Raw genomic sequence first — 18,111 nt, 5'->3', positions numbered from 1 at the left:
AACAGTCACATGTGTCTCTGCTCTCCTGTTGCTAGTTTATCTGCTCTTGGTCATGAAAAAGGCCTTTCATCCATTCAGCTGCCAGACGGTTGGAAAGGATTTCATACGTTTAGTTATAAACAGTGAATCACCAGAATAATTTGGCCCTTGAAAATAAGATACTCGAATTTACACAACTACACGTGAAATCAAGTTGTTTTGATGTACGGGTATCCACCGTAATCTACTTTCCTTATACGTGGTCCTTTAATGTAGAGTTCATCTCAGAAATACCACTCTAAATGCAGTCACTTGTGTGCAGGATAAGCTGTAACTCTGATGTGTACCATTTCAGGAAGTCTATTTGATGACAGAACCATCACAGCCCTTGAGGAGCTCAACTCAGACGTGGTCCTCAATGAGGTGAACAGCCAATTCAGGACTCAGAGTCAGAGAGCAGCCTAAGTCCTGTAAAACACTAGGCCAAGTGTAGGCTGGTAGGGGAGTGGACTTACGTGAGACAGTGTGTTTCATAGTATTTTCTACGTTTATATGAAATATTTTAATATTAATGCTGCATTTAGTAGTTTAATGGAAGTGTGTGACAGACCACACTGAAGAGATGGGCCATCACTGAAGATCCAGCATGCTCATGGATTTCGTCCAGTTGACCTACCAATACTATCATGAACTCGTCTGGGCTGGCACCTATGATTGTGAATATCAATACATGTACTGTACTGAAAAGATATCTACAGTAGCACGGAGGAAAAACCCAACTCTTACTGTAGATCCTCACGAGCGGCATCCTATGACTGCATACTACAGGTTTTATCGGTTTTCTCAGCATTCTTCAGAGGCGTGCGCTGACACATACTAACACTGTCACTTCCTGGTTTGATTTAATTTAAGATAAAGGCAAAGCTCTTTTATACTGTACTCAGAATCAAGATATTTCCATGAGATATATATGTATATATATTTTAAAGAGGCATCATAACAATGGGTGTATAATTCAACGTTATTTCACCAATAACAATTGTATAAATAAAATGAAATGTTTTATTTTAAGCTAATCTGATGTTGTATTTTTCTGATATTCACTGATATAAAAGACACACGCACCTTCATTTTCATGCATATTTAAATTCATACTATATACAGTAACTAAATGTTTAAACCAGTGGGGGGGAAAGCAACTGTGCATTCCAGCAGAAGCAGTTCCATGAACAGCACCAGCAACTTCACACCTGAACCCGGATTCCAACAGGTTTCCAATAAAAAGCAGATTTACTCAATAGTATCTCTTCTTCAGTAGGGCTTGACTGTCCAAAACTCCCACAATGCACTCTGGTAGACACCAATGGTTAAGGTCATAATCCAGTGGGTGGCAGAAAACAACGCCTTGACGATGATGCTGTTGTCAGTGAGAATAACCTAATAGATAATATACAGTAGTAATATAGTTCAGTAGTCATTAGACAACATACTCCAATAACCCACTGCATGATGAACTGCTAGTAGACTGTTGACGGTTTATTCACCTACTGGAGTACAAGCTCCAGTAGATGATGTTGAACAGCAGGTAGGTCATGGGGAAGATGACTCTGGAGTAGGAGTCGATCATGTAGCTGTTACTCATGATGAAGCTGAGGTTGTGTTTGATGGATTTTTTGCGTCGTAGCCTGGTGCCCTCCGTGGGCGGGGGCTCTGCAGCAGAGTTCCTCGAGGTCCTCAACGTGGCCGTCCGACTCCGCTCTGTGTTGGGGGTGCTGGGCAGCTCTGGGAATGGCATCAGGTCAATGTCATTGTCATGGTAACATCCGTCAAAGGCCATAGTTTGAGTGGCATTGAAATTGGCAGGGATCTGAGGAGAGAGAGGGGAGGGAATTTAAATGTTTAAATTCAATGATCTTCCGATGGTGGAATACATTATGATCAATAGGGGGAGACACAGTCATAGTTGTTGTTATAACCTACTTTGGCGCTTCTATTGTGGCTCTGACAGTGGTAGTATATTCCATATTCATAATACACCCATGCACATGATCCCTCACTCTGTGACTTATCTAACCCATGAACTTTGACCCTATAGACGCCATAAGTGTCAGTGACCTTTCCCCCCTTGAGCTTCTTCATCTCCTCCACTGTGGTGAAGTAGTTGACGGTGGCGTACTCGATGACGGACAGGAAGACAAACAGGAAGCTGGCCCACAGATAGATGTCTACCGCTTTCACATAAGAGACCTGGGGCATGGAGGCTGACACGCCTGTGATGATGGTGGACATGGTCAGAACTGTGGTGATGCCTGGAGAGGGAGAGGGAAAGGGAGAGAAAGAGAGATTATTGAGTTAAGGTATCATTCTCGATCCATTTGTTTTTTAAGCCTTCTTTCACCCCTAAAAGCTCTTTGTACCATGACAGCCTCCGATAATAAAAAGAGAGGCAAATGTATGGAAAAATAGTGAGGTGTATTACTGTGTGGAGGTTTAGCATAGATGGATCGAAAGTAAAACAATAAATGGTGTAGGAGTCTGTACTTTGAGCTCTACTTACATGAGCAGCTAGCTGTACATGTACATTTCCTCTGAAGTGGGAAGATAGGTTTCATTTATAAAAATAGATATCAGTGTGTAAACACAAAGTCTCTGTGAATGGGGATGACATTTTTTTATTTTTTCGTTGTTGAGCTGAAGAGTGAAATTAGGCCAGCTTTTGTTACGGTATGAGCCTCTAAAGACCTGCGCTGCTCACAGGGTGAAGCAAACTCCTCACACTGCTGCATTAGTAAAGTCCACATTATTCACATCTTTCTCCTTTTCTCTTGCTCTCTCTCTTGCTCTTCCCTCTCCCTCCATTCTCTTTCTTTGCAAAACAAACAACCTTTCACAGACACACACCACACTGCCTGAAGGGATCTCGCCTGGTGCAAGTGACTGTAGTCATGTGCAGAACTAAACATTCTTTGTCACTGTGGTCAGTTTCAGTTGTCCTCTAATGAGATGGAGATGATGTGTCCACCCCAACTGCTACTCTCTCTCTCTCTCTCTCTCTCTCTCTCTCTCTCTTTGGGTTAATTGGTTATGCTCTGGCAACTGTCAAAAGCAGCAGGCTCATATTCACCTGTCCATTCACAGCAGGAACACAATAGGAAATTGGTGCACAACCGTCCCCCCTTGCGGTAATAACAGGGGTGTGACAAGGAAGAGAAAGGTAAAGCACCCACCCACTTTAATTTATGGAGATGCATCAAGAATACTGTACAGAAAATACTGATGGCCTTGTGAGGTTTCTCTGCTCATTTTGTGAGCTTAGGTTATTTTCTGGAGATTCCTTCAAAAACCCTCATACTAGCAGTGAGAGTATCAGTACTGTACCCAGAGAGACCCGGGCGGGCACAGCCCTCCTGTCAATCCAGAAGGACACCCAGGAGAGCATCACCATCAGCATGGTGGGGAAATAGGTCTGCAGCATGAAGAAGAAGATGTGCCGCCTGAGGATGAAGTTTATGTAGAGCCTGTTATACCAACCTGGGGTGGAGAGAGAGAGGTGGTGGGGAGAGAGAGAGGGGTGGGGGGGAAAGAGCGAGAGAGAGAGAGAGAGAGAGAGAGAGAGGTGTGGGGAGAGAGAGGGGAGGGGAGAGGTGGGTGGGGGAAAGATAGGTGGGGAGAGAGAGAGAAGTGAGGGAGAGAGAGAAAGAAGGGTGGTAGAGAGAGAAAGAGAGGGGTGAGGGAGAGAGAGATAGATGGGGAAGAGAGAAAGATTGGGATGGAGAGAGAGAGAGAGAGAGAGAGAGAGGGGTGGTGGAGAGAGGGGGGTGGTTCAGAGCCAGAGAGAGAGAGAGGTGGGAGGAAAGAGAGAGAGAGGTTGGAGGGGGGAAAGAGGGGTGGGGGAAGAGAGAGAGAGGTGGGGAGAGAGAGAGAGAGAGGGTGGGAGAGAGAGAGAGGGGGGTGGGGGAGAGAGAGAGAGAGAGAGGGGGTGGGAGAGAGAGAGGGGGGGTGGGGGTGGGAGAGGTGGGTTGAGAGAGAGAGAAAGAGAGAGAGAGAGAGGGTGAGAGAAAGTGGGGTGGTGGAGAGCGAGAGAGAGAGAGAGAGGTGGGGGGAAAGAGAGAGGTTGGAGTGGGTGAGAGAGAGAGGGGGTGTGGGAGAAAGAGTGGGGTGGGAGAGGTGAGAGAGAGAGAGAGAGAGAGAAAGGGTTGGGGGGGAGAGAGAAAGAAAGGGGGAGAGATGGGGGACAGAGAGAGAGAGGTGGCAGAGAGAGGGGGTGGGGAGAGATAGAAAGAGAGGTGAGGGATAGAGAGAGAGGGGTTGGGGGAGAAAGAGAGAGGTTGGGGGAGAGAGAGGAGATGGGGAGAGAGAGAGAGAGAGATGGGGGAGAGAGAGACAGAGGGGATGTGGGAGAAAGAGTTGTGTGGGGGAAGAGAGAGAAAGGTGGGGAGAAAGAGAGAGGTTGGGTTGGGTTGAGAGATGTGGGGGAACAGAGAGAGGGGTGGGAGAGGTGGGGGATAGAGAGAGAGGTGGGGAGAGAAAGAGAGGTGAGGGGGATAGAGAGAGGGGTGGGGGTAGAGAGAGGGGGAAAGAGAGGGGTGGGAGAGGTGGGGGAGAGAGAGGTGGGGGAGAGACAGGTGGGGATGTGGGAGAGAGAGAAAGAGAGAGAGAGAGAAAGAGAGAGAGATGGGGGAGAGAGAGACAGAGGGGATGTGGGAGAAAGAGTTGTGTGGGGGAAGAGAGAGAGACATGGGGAGAGAGAGAGGGGTTGGGTTGGGTTGAGAGATGTGGGGGAACAGAGAGAGGGGTGGGGGATAGAGAGAGAGGTGGGGGAGAGAAAGAGAGAGGCGGGAACAGAGAGAGAGAGGCGAGGGGATAGAGAGAGGGGTGGGGGTAGAGAGAGGGGGAAAGAGAGAGGGGTGGGAGATAGAGAGAGGTTGGGAGAGAGGGGGGGTTGGGGGGAGAGAGATAGGTGGGGACAGAGAAGGAGAAAGAGAGAGAGGGTGGGGGGAAGAAAGAGAGAGGTGGGTGGAGCGAGAGAAAGAGGGGTGGTGGAGATTAAGAGAGAGGGGTGGGGGGAAGAGAGAGAGGTGGGGGGATTTAGAGAGTGGGGTGGGGGAGAGAGAGAGGTTGGGGAGAGAGGTGGGGGACAGAGAGAGAGAGAGAGATGGGGGAGAGAGAGAGATAGGTGGGGACAGACAGAGAGGGGGTGGGGGAGAGAGAGAGAGGTGGGGATAGAGAGAGAGGGGGTGGGGGAGAGAGAGAGAGGTGAGAGAGAGAGAGAGAGAGGTGGGGGGATAGAGAAAGAGGGGTGGTTGAGAATGTAAGAGAGAGAGGGGTGGGGGCAGAGAGAGAGAGATGTGGGAGAGAGAGAGAGGTGGGTACGGAGAGAGAGATGGGTGGGGGAGAGAGAGAGAGGGGGGTGTGTGGAGAGAGAAGGGGGTGTGTGGAGAGAGAGAGGGGGTGTGGGGAGAGAGAGAGGGGGGTGTGGTAGAAAGAGAAAATGGGGGAAGAGACAGAGAGGTGGGGAGAGAGAGAGAGAGAGAGAGAGAGAGGTTGGGTAGAGAGAGGTGGGGGGACAGAGAGGGGGGTGGAGAGGGAAAGGTGGGGGGAGAGAGAGAGGTTGGGGAGAGAGAGAGAGAGGGGTGGGGGAAGAAAGATAGAGTTGGGCGGGAAGAGGGGATGCAGAGAAAGAGAGATGTGGGGGGAGATAGAGAGAAGTTGGGTTGAGAGAGTTGGGGGAAATAGAGTGGTGGTAGAAAGAGAGCATTGGGGGAGAGAGAGAAAGAGGGGGGTGGAGAGCGAGAGAGATGGAAAGAGAGGAGGGAAAGAAAGAGGGAAAGAGAAGAGGGAGAGAGAGGGTTGGGGGAAGAGAGAAAGAGAGGGGTGGGGGAGAAAGAGAGGTGTGGGGAAAGAGAGAAAGAGAGGGGTGGAGGAAGAGAGAAAGAGAGGGGATGGGGAGAGGGGATGGGGTGTGAGAGAGGTGGGGGAGAGAGAGGTGGGGGTAGAGAAAGAGTTAGGGGAGAAAGAGAAGAGGGGTGGTAGAGAGCGAGAGAGAGAGAGGTGTGTGGGGGGGAGAGAGAGAGAGAAAAAGAGAAAGATAGTCACTCTTGCTGGAACAGTTCATCACCATCCCTCTGGGTAATCAGAGCTCATTATGACACAGGAAGGAATCTAGTCAAAATGATAGTCACATGGGACATCACATGGCTATGATGCAATGGACAAGTTATTACTGAGGTTTGGGCAGGATTCCATACTGACACTCTGTGGAGGAAAATCTCCTAAACTCTCGCTCTCCTCAGACTGGCAGAGTGGAATCAGAAGCAGGAGGGTTGGGATGTTGGCTTTGGCTCTTACAACGCAGTTAAATTACATAAGAATAAGCTGAGGACCGAGGAACAGCACTGTATGTCCCTATGCATCAGGGTGCAACACAACCACACATACCCGTGCTGCTGTAGAAGGCAAGCCCGAAGGAAGGGTGAAATTCTTCAATAAAAAACTGTGAGAGCACGATCTCGTCAGTCCTTAATGAATCGTTCCCGTTCTTCCAGTAGAGCATGAGGTCATTCTCATTGTATGCGTCTTCAAGAGAGGAGAGAACAGGGTAGAAGGTAACTCCTTTGTGTAGCCTCTCTTAGAAGAATCATGGGCTATGTCCCTCAGAGGAGAGGAGACACTGAGATTCAGTAGTACCACCTCTTCTCTGAGACCAGGGCCATGCTTTCTGTGTGTGTGTGTGTGTGTGTGTGTGTGTGTGTGTGTGTGTGTGTGTGTGTGTGTGTGTGTGTGTGTTGTAATCTGGGTAAGGTACACTGCACTGTCGCCTGAGGTTAGGTTTAACACAATCATGACAATTGAAACATCAGTGTATAAAATGACTGATAAGAAATGACCAACTTCAATTTGCCTGTAGCTGGGTCGTTCCACCAATTAGGTGCCTTTTGAGTAGTGTACCTTGGTGGGAAGAAAAGTTCTTTTTTTTACTTTAAAATGAATCACTAATAACATTAAATAAATAAACATCTTCGGAAATGACTTTGTCAAAGCAACAAAATAACTGTGTCTTTACAATAATAGTGAACTTGTTGGGGTTAAGTGGGTTAAAATCTTCCTACAAGCCACAGAGGGACATGTCAAAATACAGAAGTCTTTATTCATATCAAAATGTATTTATTTAATTGTCCCTGTGTGCTATGTTAAAGTACACTTTAATAAAACAAGCTTTTAAAATTAATATCTTTGCACAATTTCTACTTAGAATATCAAAGGGGTGCAAATGGCCCTCATTTCATGGAACGACCCAGCCTCTGTTTCTATAAAGATGAACAGGACTTTTAATCCCTGGTAAATCCTGCATCAAAAAGACATGTATTATGGACACAAACTGACCTGACCGTGGATTACAAATGTGATTTTATCTATATAAAAAGAGGAGGGCCAACTGTTCCATATTATGTTTTAATTCCTTTCTATGAATACACGTGAGCTAATATACAATATATCGCATTACATATACCCTTATTGTTTTATACTCACAGCTCTCCAGTTCCAGAGAGCAATTCTGTGTGTCCAGTGGGAAACTACTGAAGTCCATGGCGCAAAGAGCAGTCACAGTGATCCTAAAACGAAGAGCACAATCAATAATATGCTCCACAATATAACAGCATCGGAAAAACAAATCCCCATGTGTCCTATGTGTATAAAGCAGCAATAGTATAGGATGGTACACTATCCTGAAGGCCTTATGCTTCCTGTGGTAAAGGAGGCCCATTCTCCGTGTACCTGACACTGTAGAGAATGTTGCCGTCAGGGTACACCCTCAGCATGATGTTCTCCATGGTCGTGTCATGGATGAAGGAACGTTTGGAGTGGACAAAGAACACGTCTGGCACCCAGATCTTCTTCACTAGCCGAGCGTCAAATGTCCGACTCCTGTTGCTGCTGGAAGGGAAGGCCAGCCGGTCGTCCTGCCAGTAGTGTCTCAGGTACAGAGTCATGGTGAAGTCCTATACAAACACACCAACACACACCAATGCTTAGGCCCAATAGACAAACTAGCACATTATCAAGAGAGTAATTGTATGTCAATAATGGTTCACAAAAATGATTTTTATGTACAGTAGGTCGAGAGACAGGGTAATGCAGGTTCTACGTGTTTAAAATCTATATTTGAGTTGACTGTTATGCCTCAACATGAAATTGGTCATAATAAAGTAGAATAGGTTTCCAATACTTAGAGTTATAGTTCCCCCAAATTACAAATGTACACAGTGGTTTCCTTGTCTATGGACAAGGTATGACAGCAATCCATGCTTTGGTTTGTCTGGCACTGTTTCCAAATGCTAACATTTTAACATTAATAGCACAAATCTCATTTAAGTCATGGTACTGATATTAGCATTTTGTTACTTGTTCATAAACTGCTTACAGGGTAAGGAAACTAATGTGTAATTTTGAAATTTGGGTGAACTATCCCTTTAAGGATGAGGGACAGAATATATGGATTGTCTCATTTTGTGAAAGTGAGTTTCAATGTGTTGGTCACACACAAAAAACACACACTTACACACAGAGGTTTATAGACTTACCATGTTGACTTCAGATATACTGTCAATGCTCTCCACCTGCACGTCAATGCCCACAGGAATAGCTGCCCCTACATGGGAGAAAAAACAGCTTGAGATTCCACATGTCCATCTTGACAGGGAGAGCAAGTTTAGTCAGGCTTTTGGCGGTGTGCTGTCATATGGATTCGTGACTCAAGGCTTTAGCATGTCCTACTCAACCTGAAAGCTGTTTCATGACCTAGCCTCACTGTGTTTCACATCTGTCTGCACATGCAGCCTTAGTTATACAGTTCGTGAGAAATGTTCTCATTAAGACCAAAATATTTGTAAATCAACCCAAACACTGTACTTGAAATGCAATTTACTGTAAACAAATTGTGAATAAGAGAGAAACCCTAACAAGGGGGTCAAAGAGCAACGTTGGGCTATGCTTGGTCTCAACAGAGATACTGTGACACTGTGGTCTATTTTGTGATTATCCTGTCCATCACTCTCCCCGCTGAATACTGCTGCAGGCTAGAGGGCCCCACAGAACCCCAAAGACACACAGATGATCCCACACCTCCCCTCCCCAAAGACACAGCATCCTCATAACTCAGGGATCCCAGAGACGCTGTGTCACCAAACTAATAAATGCATTCTCTCCATATCTCCTTTCATTCTAAGTCCTTATCATATCAAACCTATCACATCTGTCTATAATCAATATAGGTCCATCTATAATCAAGATACACCCATCTATAGTCAATATACATCCATCTACAGTATAATCAAGATACATCCGTTTATAATCAATATACACTACCAGTCAAAAGTTTGGACACACCTACTCATTCAAGGATTTTTCTTTATTTTTACTATTTTTTAAATTGTAGAATAATAGAGAAGACATCAAAACTATGAAATAATATATATGGAATCATGTTCTGCCCCTGAACAAGGCAGAACCCACTGTTCCTAGGCTGTCATTGAAAATAAGAATTTGTTCTTAACTGACTTGCCTAGTTAAACAAAGGTAAAATAAAATGTTATAAAATGTAGGAACCCAAAAAGTGTTAAAAAAAATCTAAATATATTTTAGATTCAAAGTAGCCACTCTTTGCCTTGATGACAGCTTTGTACACTCTTGGCATTCTCTCAACCAGCTTCATCTGGAATACTTTTTCCAACAGTCTTGAAGGAGTTCCCTTCAAGACTGTTGCACTTGTTGGCTGCTTTTCCTTCACTCCACAGTCCAACTCATCCCAAACCATCTCAATTGGGTTGAGGTCAAGTGATTGTGGAGGTCAGGTCTTCTGAATCTGCACTCCGTCACTGTCCTTCTTGATCAAATAGCCCTTACACCACCTGGAGATGTGTTGGGTCATTGTCCTGTTGAAAAACAAATGATAGTCCCACTCAGCGCAAACCAGATCGGACGGCGTATTGCTGCAGAATGCGGTGGTAGCCATGCTGGTTAAATGTACCTTGAAATCTAAATAAATCACAGATAGTATCACCAGCAAAGCACCCCCACACCATCACACCTCCTCCTCCATGCTTCACGGTGGGAACCACACATGCAGAGATCATCTGTTCACCTACTCTACGTCTCACAATGACACAGTGGTTGGAAACAATAATCTCAAATTTGGACTCATCCGACCAAGGACAGATTTCCACCGTCTAATGTCCATTGCTCGCGTTTCTTGGCCCAAGCAAGTCTCTTCTTCTTATTGGTGTCCTTTAGTAGTGGTTTCTCTGCAGCAATTTGACCATGAAGGTCTGATTCATGCAGTATCTTCTGAACAGTTGAAGTTGAGATGTCTGTTACTTGAACTCTGTGAAGCATTTCTTTGGGCTGCAATTTCTGAGGCTGGTAACTCTACTGAACTTATCCTCTGCAGCAGCATTAACTCTGGGTCTTCCTTTCCTGTGCCAGTCCTCATAAGAGCCAGTTCCATCATAGTGCTTGATGGTTTTTGCGACTGCACTTGAAGAAACCTTTAAAGTTCTTCAAATTTTCAGGATTGACTGACTTTCATGTCTTAAAGTAATGATGGACTGTCGTTTCTCTTTGCTTATTTGAGCTGTTCTTGCCATAATATGGACTTGGTCTTTAACCAAATAGGGCTATCCATTAAGAAGGAAAGAAATTCCACAGATTAACTTTTAACAACGCACACCTGTTAATTGAAATGCATTCCAGGTGACTACTTCATGAAGCTGGTTGAGAGAATGCCAAGAGTACGCAAAGCTGTCTTCAAGGCAAAGGGTGGCTACTTTGAAGAATCTCAAATATAAAATATATTTTGATTTGTTGAACACTTTTTTGGTGACTACGTGATTCCATATGTGTTATTTCATAGCTTTGATGTCTTCACTATTATTCTGCAACGTAGAAAATAGTACAAATAAAGAAAAACCCTTGAATGAGTAGGTGTGTCAAAACTTTTGACTGCTACTGTACCTCCGTCTACAGTATAATCAACATATTTCCATCTATAATCAATATACATCCATCTATAATCAAGATACATCCATCTATAATCAATATAACTCCATCTATAATCAATATACCTCTGTATATAATCAATATACATCCATCTATAATCAATATACCACTGTATATAATCAATATACATCCATCTATAATCAATATACCTCTGTATATAATCAATATACCTCTGTATATAATCAATATACCTCTGTATATAATCAATATACATCCAACTATAATCAATATACCTCTGTATATAATCAATATACATCCATCTACAATCAATATACATCTGTATATAATCAATATACCTCTGTATATAATCAATATACCTCTGTATATAATCAATATACATCCAACTATAATCAATATACACTACTGTTCAAAAATTTGGGGTCACATAGAAATGTCCTTGTTTCTGAAAGAAAAGCAAAAAATGTTGTCCATTAAAATAACATCAAATTGATCAGAAATACAGTGTAGACATTGTTAATGTTGTAAATGACTATTGTAGCTGGAAACTGAAGATTTTTAACGGAATAGCTACATAGGCGTACAGAGGCCCATTATCAGCAATCATCACTCCTGTGTTCCAATGGTACGTTGTGTTAACTAATCCAAGTTTACTGATAATTAGAAAACCCGCAAAACACCAGTCTCAACGTCAACCGTGAAGTGTTGACTCTGGGAGGCTGACCCTCATTTCTTAGAACAAGAATAGACTGACGAGTTTCAGAAGAAAGTGATTTGTTTCTGGACATTTTGAGCCTGTAATCGACCCCACAAGTGCTGATGCTCCAGATACTCAACTAGTCTAAAGAAAGCTGCTTGTTTAATCAGAACAACAGTTTTCAGCTGTGCTAACATAATTGCAAAAGGGTTTTGTAATGATCAATTAGCCTTTTAAAATGATAAACCTGGATTAGCTAACACAACGTGCCATTGGAACACAGGAGTGATGGTTGCTGATAATGGGCCTCTGTAGATATTCCATTAAAAATCAGCCGTTTCCAGCTACAATAGTCATTAACAACATTAACAATGTATGCACTGTATTTCTGATCAATTTTATGTTATTTTAAAGGACAGACTTTTTACATTTCTTTCAAAAACAAGGACATTTCTAAGTGACCACAAACGTTTGAATGGTAGTGTACATCCATCTAGAATCAAGATACATCCATCTAGAATCAAGATACATCCATCTAGAATCAAGATACATCCATCTAGAATCAAGATACATCCATCTAGAATCAAGATACATCCATCTAGAATCAAGATACATCCATCTAGAATCAAGATACATCCATCTAGAATCAAGATACGTGCATCTACCGTTCTGACATACCCTATGAAGGAGGAGCAATTCCATATTCCCTCAAAATACATGACAGGGGTTTGAGTTGGACTGCCCCTGTCTCACACGTGTCAGTAGAGCTAACAGACTGAGTTACATATCTGCCTTGGTAGGATTAAAGTGCTCATGGCAGTATCAAAATGAGTTCTTTGAAAGATAAGCAATTTCAGGGAAAAATGGTTTCCTAATTTCAATTCCACCAAATGTACCCTTCTCTGTGACCTGCCCAATCTCATTTCAACATTACAGGGATTAACTTCCTCCATCTACCTCACCCCACCTCGCCTAGACAACACAGAAACAAACACAGAAACAAACACAGACAAAACACAGGGATAGTTTGGAATCGATAGGAAAACAGCCAGATGGAAACCTAAATGCACATAATTCCATAACGTGCCATCACACCACATTTAGAAATATGTAGCCAAACTGCCATTATAGCCTTCAATACGACTGCTATGAAAAATACATGTTTCAGTGACAGTTTACAGTGGGATCCCAAACACTGACACACATGATCTGTAGTTCAACACTTTCTGAACACCTAATGACCATACTGCGGTAGTATGTATGCTCTTTGCTGCTCTGGACTGCCCAGTAAGATTTAGCATTTGGTATTGTTTCAGAAAGCATGGACTATAATCCAGATTACTATAGTTCTAACATCTGTGTTCTCGGCTGCAGGCTGTCTATGTCTGCTAGGCTCTGCAGACAATCTGGGTCAGTGATTTTTTTTTGGGATGGGGTGTTACAAAAGATGACACTGTAACCTACTTTCTGCTCCAGGAGAAAGCATACAAGCCACAGTACTAGCGTTAATGCTGCCTCTTCCAAAACCTGAATTATACCTAATCTGTCACATCTGCTGTGTGGCACGTTATGGAAAACCAATTACTGTAGGTAAAGCTCCATTGTCCTCTCTTTTTCTCTCCTTTTCCCCCTCCCTCCCTCCCTCCCTCCCTCCCTCCCTCCCTCCCTCCCTCCCTCCCTCCCTCCCTCCCTCCCTCCCTCCCTCCCTCCCTCCCTCCCTCCCTCCCTCCCTCCCTCCCTCCCTCGAATGACCCTTGACTTCCCCATTCACTCTTAATTAATGAGTCAAACCCAACAGCTGCTGGTAAAAGCACACACAGTCACATCCAAACTTCATGTTGTCATAGTTCAACCACACGCAAATATGTTGTATTCCCACCAAGCCAAAGGAGACTGGGGGGGGGGGGGGGTGGTCTTACCTCCAAAGCCAGGCCGCATTGCAAAGTCATGGTCCTCGATACGGAGCAGCTGTTCAGATTTAATTAGCAGGGACTTGGTGCTGTCAGACTTTTTCATCTTAAAGTCTATTCGTCTGAGGAGCAAAGCGGACACAGATCAGCATATCAGATGTAATTTTTCCTAGGAAATACACACTCACACCAACTGACACACACACACACACACACACACACACACACACACACACACACACACACACACACACACACACACACACACACACACACACACACACACACACGGAGAGACCAACGCTCTCTTATTAAGGCAGCAACATCTTCTCTGGGGTGTTAGCTGTTAAGAATGATTAATTTCACTTTATATGTCTTATTAAAATCACATTACAGTTAGTAGAGGGTCAAATTACATGATTGATGAATCCCTCCAATTTGAGTGACAACATGCCATGCATCATCACTCGCAAAGCCTTTAAATAGCATCATACAAAACTTCATTCAACTGATATTCTCATTTTATAATCAAACTATTTATACCCATACTACAGACACACAAACAACTCTATTTTTACAAATTATTCTGGCGTACACTCAAACCCCTTATCAAATCCCCTCTCCATCATTACCCACAAATTACTGCTTCTCTCTTACGAGGTGTCCCCACCCAAACTCGGGACCCTGATATTACCTCTAAGTCCCTGTGGTTACCTCACCTGCCCTGGCCTTTATCCACAATGCACTGCAGTAATGACGTCTGTCCCAGCACACATTGGAGATGATTCACTCGACCATGGTAAATTCACCATCAGTGTTTTTTAAAATTCACAGAGATTGGATTGATGCATTGAATCTATGAATAGCATTCCATGTTAAACAATACAACTCCTCCCCAAAATAACCTTTTAACCATGTCAATCAGACAACAGATCAACAGAACAGTAACATCCTGTGGTGTGTATACTAAATGAAACATTGCTTCCAGAACTATACACAAACCAGCTTCAAACCAAACAGAAAAGATAAGCAAACACAACCCTTGACAAGAACATAACACAACTCCAGTGGGACCACACCCCTAGACTCTGGCTCACCCTCCATGTTGGTTCTTGGTGTTTTCCCCAAGGTACACGTCCTTGTGCCTCCTCTTGTTGGGTCGGTGGCTGCCGTTGAGCAGTGTGACAGGCCACAGCCAGGCCAGGCACATCAGCCTGAAGGCCAGGAGCACCAGGTTCATGCCTGGGGCTGGAAGAGCTGGAGCAACCAGGAATTATTTCCAATGCGTCTGAGTCTATCTCTCAGAGATCTTCCAGGAGGTCAGTGGGACGTCCCGACTGTCCCTGTCCGGTGGCCCATCCATATCCCAGCAGCACCCATTCCACCTCACAGCGGACAAGCAGAGCTCTGAGAGATCTGTGTTATACAACCCTCTCGTCCTCTGTTACATGCTGCACGTTGATCCAGGCATCCAACTATCAGCTCCAGTGCCACAAAATGTTCCTCCAGCGTGTGTTTTCGCCTGCCCGTGTCCTAGTGCCAGTCCCTCTGGCTCGTGCTTCTATGCTACTCAGGGCACATCCTGTTCTCCCTGCTCTCCTCTCTCCCCTCCCTCTGATTAAAACCAAATATCAATTTATTCCTATAATGACAAAGGAATGATGTTAATTCCTCTCTAATCTTCTTATGTGTGGTTGCTGAAATCTTTCAGTAACCTACAAACTGGAGCCAGGGGAGGGCGGGGTGGGGATAACACAACCAACAGTTTCTAATCATGATTCTCCCCAGATAAAAAGAAAAAGCATGTAGCCCACATTCAGAGTATGGATCCAGGGTTTTCCCTAGAATTGCTTTGTGATTGCGATGTCAGCAGGAACAGATTTCAACATATCCGTTCCACTTGCTTATTCAGATTTTTAGAAAAGCATCTGTGCATTTTGGATAGCTACCATGGATTTATTTAAACCATTGACCATAGAATAGGTTTATACTATCTGTCAATGCCAGTATGTCCAGTTATTGCTATCCTGTCAGCACAACAATCCTATCCCTTTGGTACTATACCTCTGTAAACCTACCGTTGCATACAGTTGACTACCAGGGTCTGCCACATGCCAGTCATTCATCTAAACCTTACAGTCATGCACTCTGTTACCCCCAAATCTTTTTTATCATATCACTTAAATCTCCTCCTAAATCCTCCTCTTAACATCTGCAAAGCATCAACAGTCAACATCCAGCTAATCTGGAGCTATGGAGATGGATAGCCAAATGACAACCATCAAATGTTTAATGCCACTAGATTAGTTGAGCATCTGTGTGACAAAATGAGGTGAGGTAGAGCAATCAGAGTTGAGATGATAAGCAGGATATTAAGAGAGGAACAGACACCTCTGATTTGGTGGATTATTACAGGAATAGTGCTAGTAACAATAACGTTGCTCTTCTACAATTGTCATCATTCATAGAATATATCCTTGAAAGGAACGAAAATGAGTATGTCTTCTTCATTTTGCTGTACTGGTTGTATTGATTTGAAGGTTGGACTAAAATGGTGGTCTCACAGCTGCTTTTCTATTATTAGGCATTGGCTGTGTAATGTCTACAGTTTAAACCAGGCTGGGCATATTTTCCAGTCATTTAAAATAACAATTTCCTTTTCAATGTGTACATTGACTAATGTAGGCCAACCATGATTGTCAGGTCAGTTAAATAAATGTTGGCTTTTAACAACCAGAATGTATGCTAATGTCTCCACAAGGGGTTTGGATAACTGCTGGTAATATTCATGGATATGATCATCCGGGAATGGATGGATACAAGGTTGAATCACTGGAATATAAACAGAATTAAACCATATGACACAGAGGAAAATCTAAACAAAACAAACAGACATTATAGTGATGAGTAAACACACATGAATAGAAAATAACAAAACCGTACAGGACGTCTACAAATTTGACAGAAAGAGACTGGTGAAGAATCAATGATAAAATGGAAGCGCCCACAGCATAATCCCAGTCCAGTGGCATTCTCCTTTAATCTGGGATTAGCGTTGATTGAGGACAGAGAGAAGCGCTGCCATCTTTAAGGCATGCACATGGAGCCAGGTTTTTCTCTCACACGCACCTCCTAGGGACCATAAAGGAGACATGTACACGTGGATAAAATGACAGTACCATCTTGCAAACACACCCTCTAGTCTAGTGCTCACTGTTGGTAAACCATGGCAACAGAGTGAGGCATCCAGACTAAAAGATGCTTGACACACATATACTTTAATATATTAAAACCATAGCCACTCATTATTGACATACATCATACAATTCTGCTGTGAAATTGTTGTGTATTTCTTCAGTGCTTCTCTCTGTTTATCATCCCCTATGGGATGACTGGTCTGTGGGACACTTCTCATCATAATGTGGTTTTACAATTGAACGAACTCAATGCAAAAACTCAATGCATATCATTTTCAGGCCTTACGGATATTTAGGGAATGTGATACATTGTATCAGAATGACAACAATGTTGTTAATATCAGACATGTCATTTTACAAGATAAACTGTTACGTGTCTTATAAATCACATTCACTTAATTAAGTATATTTAAAGACTTCATCATTGGCAGTGTACAGGATTTTACAAAAGGACATTCACCAAACACTTAAACTCGAATGACACTCTCAATAATGGTTGCACAAAAACAATCTGTGTGCTCCCACAAATATTAGAATGAGCCCACGCCTCTAGCTGGGCTTGGTGTGGGCTTGGCTGTGTTGGGCTTTGCTGTGTTGGGCTTGTTGTGGGCTAGCCTGTGTTGGGCTTGGTGTGGGCAAGGCTGTGATGGGCTTGGTGTGGGCTAGCCTGTGTTGGCTTGGTGTGGGCTAGCCTGTGTTGGGCTTGGTGTGGGCTAGCCTGTGTTGGGCTTGGTGTGGGCTAGCCTGTGTTGGGCTTGGTGTAGGCTAGACTATGCTGGGCTTGGTGTAGACTAGGCTGTGTTGGGCTTGGTGTGGGCTAGGCGTGGGCTTGGTGTGGGCTAGCCTGTGTTAGGCTTGGTGTGGGCTAGCTAGCCTGTGTTGGGCTTGGTGTGGGCTAGCATGTGTTGGGCTTGGTGTGGGTTAGGCTGTATTGGGTTTGGTGTGGGCTAGCTTGTGTTGGGCTTGGTGTGGGCTAGGCTGTGATGAGCTTGGTGTGGGATAGGCTGTGTTGGGCTTGGTGTGGGCTAGGCTGTGTTGGCTTGGTGTGGGCTAGCCTGTGTTGGGCTTGGTGTGAACCAGGCTGTGTTGGGATGGTGTGGGTTACGTGTTGGGCTTGGTGTGGGCTAGCCTGTGTTGAACTTGGTGTGGGTTAGGGGTTGGGCTTGGTGTGGGCTAGCCTGTGTTGGACTTGGTGTGGGCTAAACTGTGTTGTGATTGGTGTGGGTTAGCTAGCCTGTGTTGGGCTTGGTGTGGGTTAGGCTGTCTTGGGTTTGGTGTGGGCTAGGCTGTGATGAGCTTGGTGTGGGCTAGGCTG

The 18,111-nt window shown here is 44.2% G+C and overlaps 2 protein-coding genes across 5 annotated transcripts in view; one reads left to right on the top strand and one right to left on the bottom strand.

Moving 5' to 3' along the window:
* The window catches only part of LOC110510053 (uncharacterized), a 17,954-nt gene extending 16,904 nt beyond the window's left edge, over window positions 1–1,050 (top strand). For all 4 annotated transcript variants that reach the window (XM_090226651.1, XM_036967888.2, XM_036967890.2 and 1 more), the window contains one exon: window positions 335–1,050. In XM_090226651.1, coding sequence (XP_090082777.1) covers window positions 335–444 — 110 coding nt within the window. In that variant the 3' untranslated portion in view covers window positions 445–1,050. The remainder of the gene's footprint in view (window positions 1–334) is intronic.
* Window positions 332–18,111, bottom strand: LOC110510054 (gamma-aminobutyric acid receptor subunit rho-3-like). The gene is made up of 9 exons (XM_036967893.2): window positions 14,697–18,111; window positions 13,609–13,721; window positions 8,562–8,629; window positions 7,756–7,979; window positions 7,510–7,592; window positions 6,418–6,555; window positions 3,358–3,510; window positions 2,095–2,288; window positions 332–1,846 (listed from the first exon to the last, which is right to left on the bottom strand). Exons 1-9 carry the CDS (start codon window positions 14,837–14,839, stop codon window positions 1,520–1,522), a joined length of 1,443 nt encoding a protein of 480 aa, XP_036823788.1. The 5' UTR covers window positions 14,840–18,111; the 3' UTR covers window positions 332–1,519.

This window comes from Oncorhynchus mykiss, chromosome 29 (assembly GCF_057628025.1).
Source record: "Oncorhynchus mykiss isolate SJ-2025 chromosome 29, ASM5762802v1, whole genome shotgun sequence".
NCBI lineage: Eukaryota > Metazoa > Chordata > Actinopteri > Salmoniformes > Salmonidae > Oncorhynchus > Oncorhynchus mykiss.
This window is presented reverse-complemented; position numbering and strand designations above follow the sequence as displayed.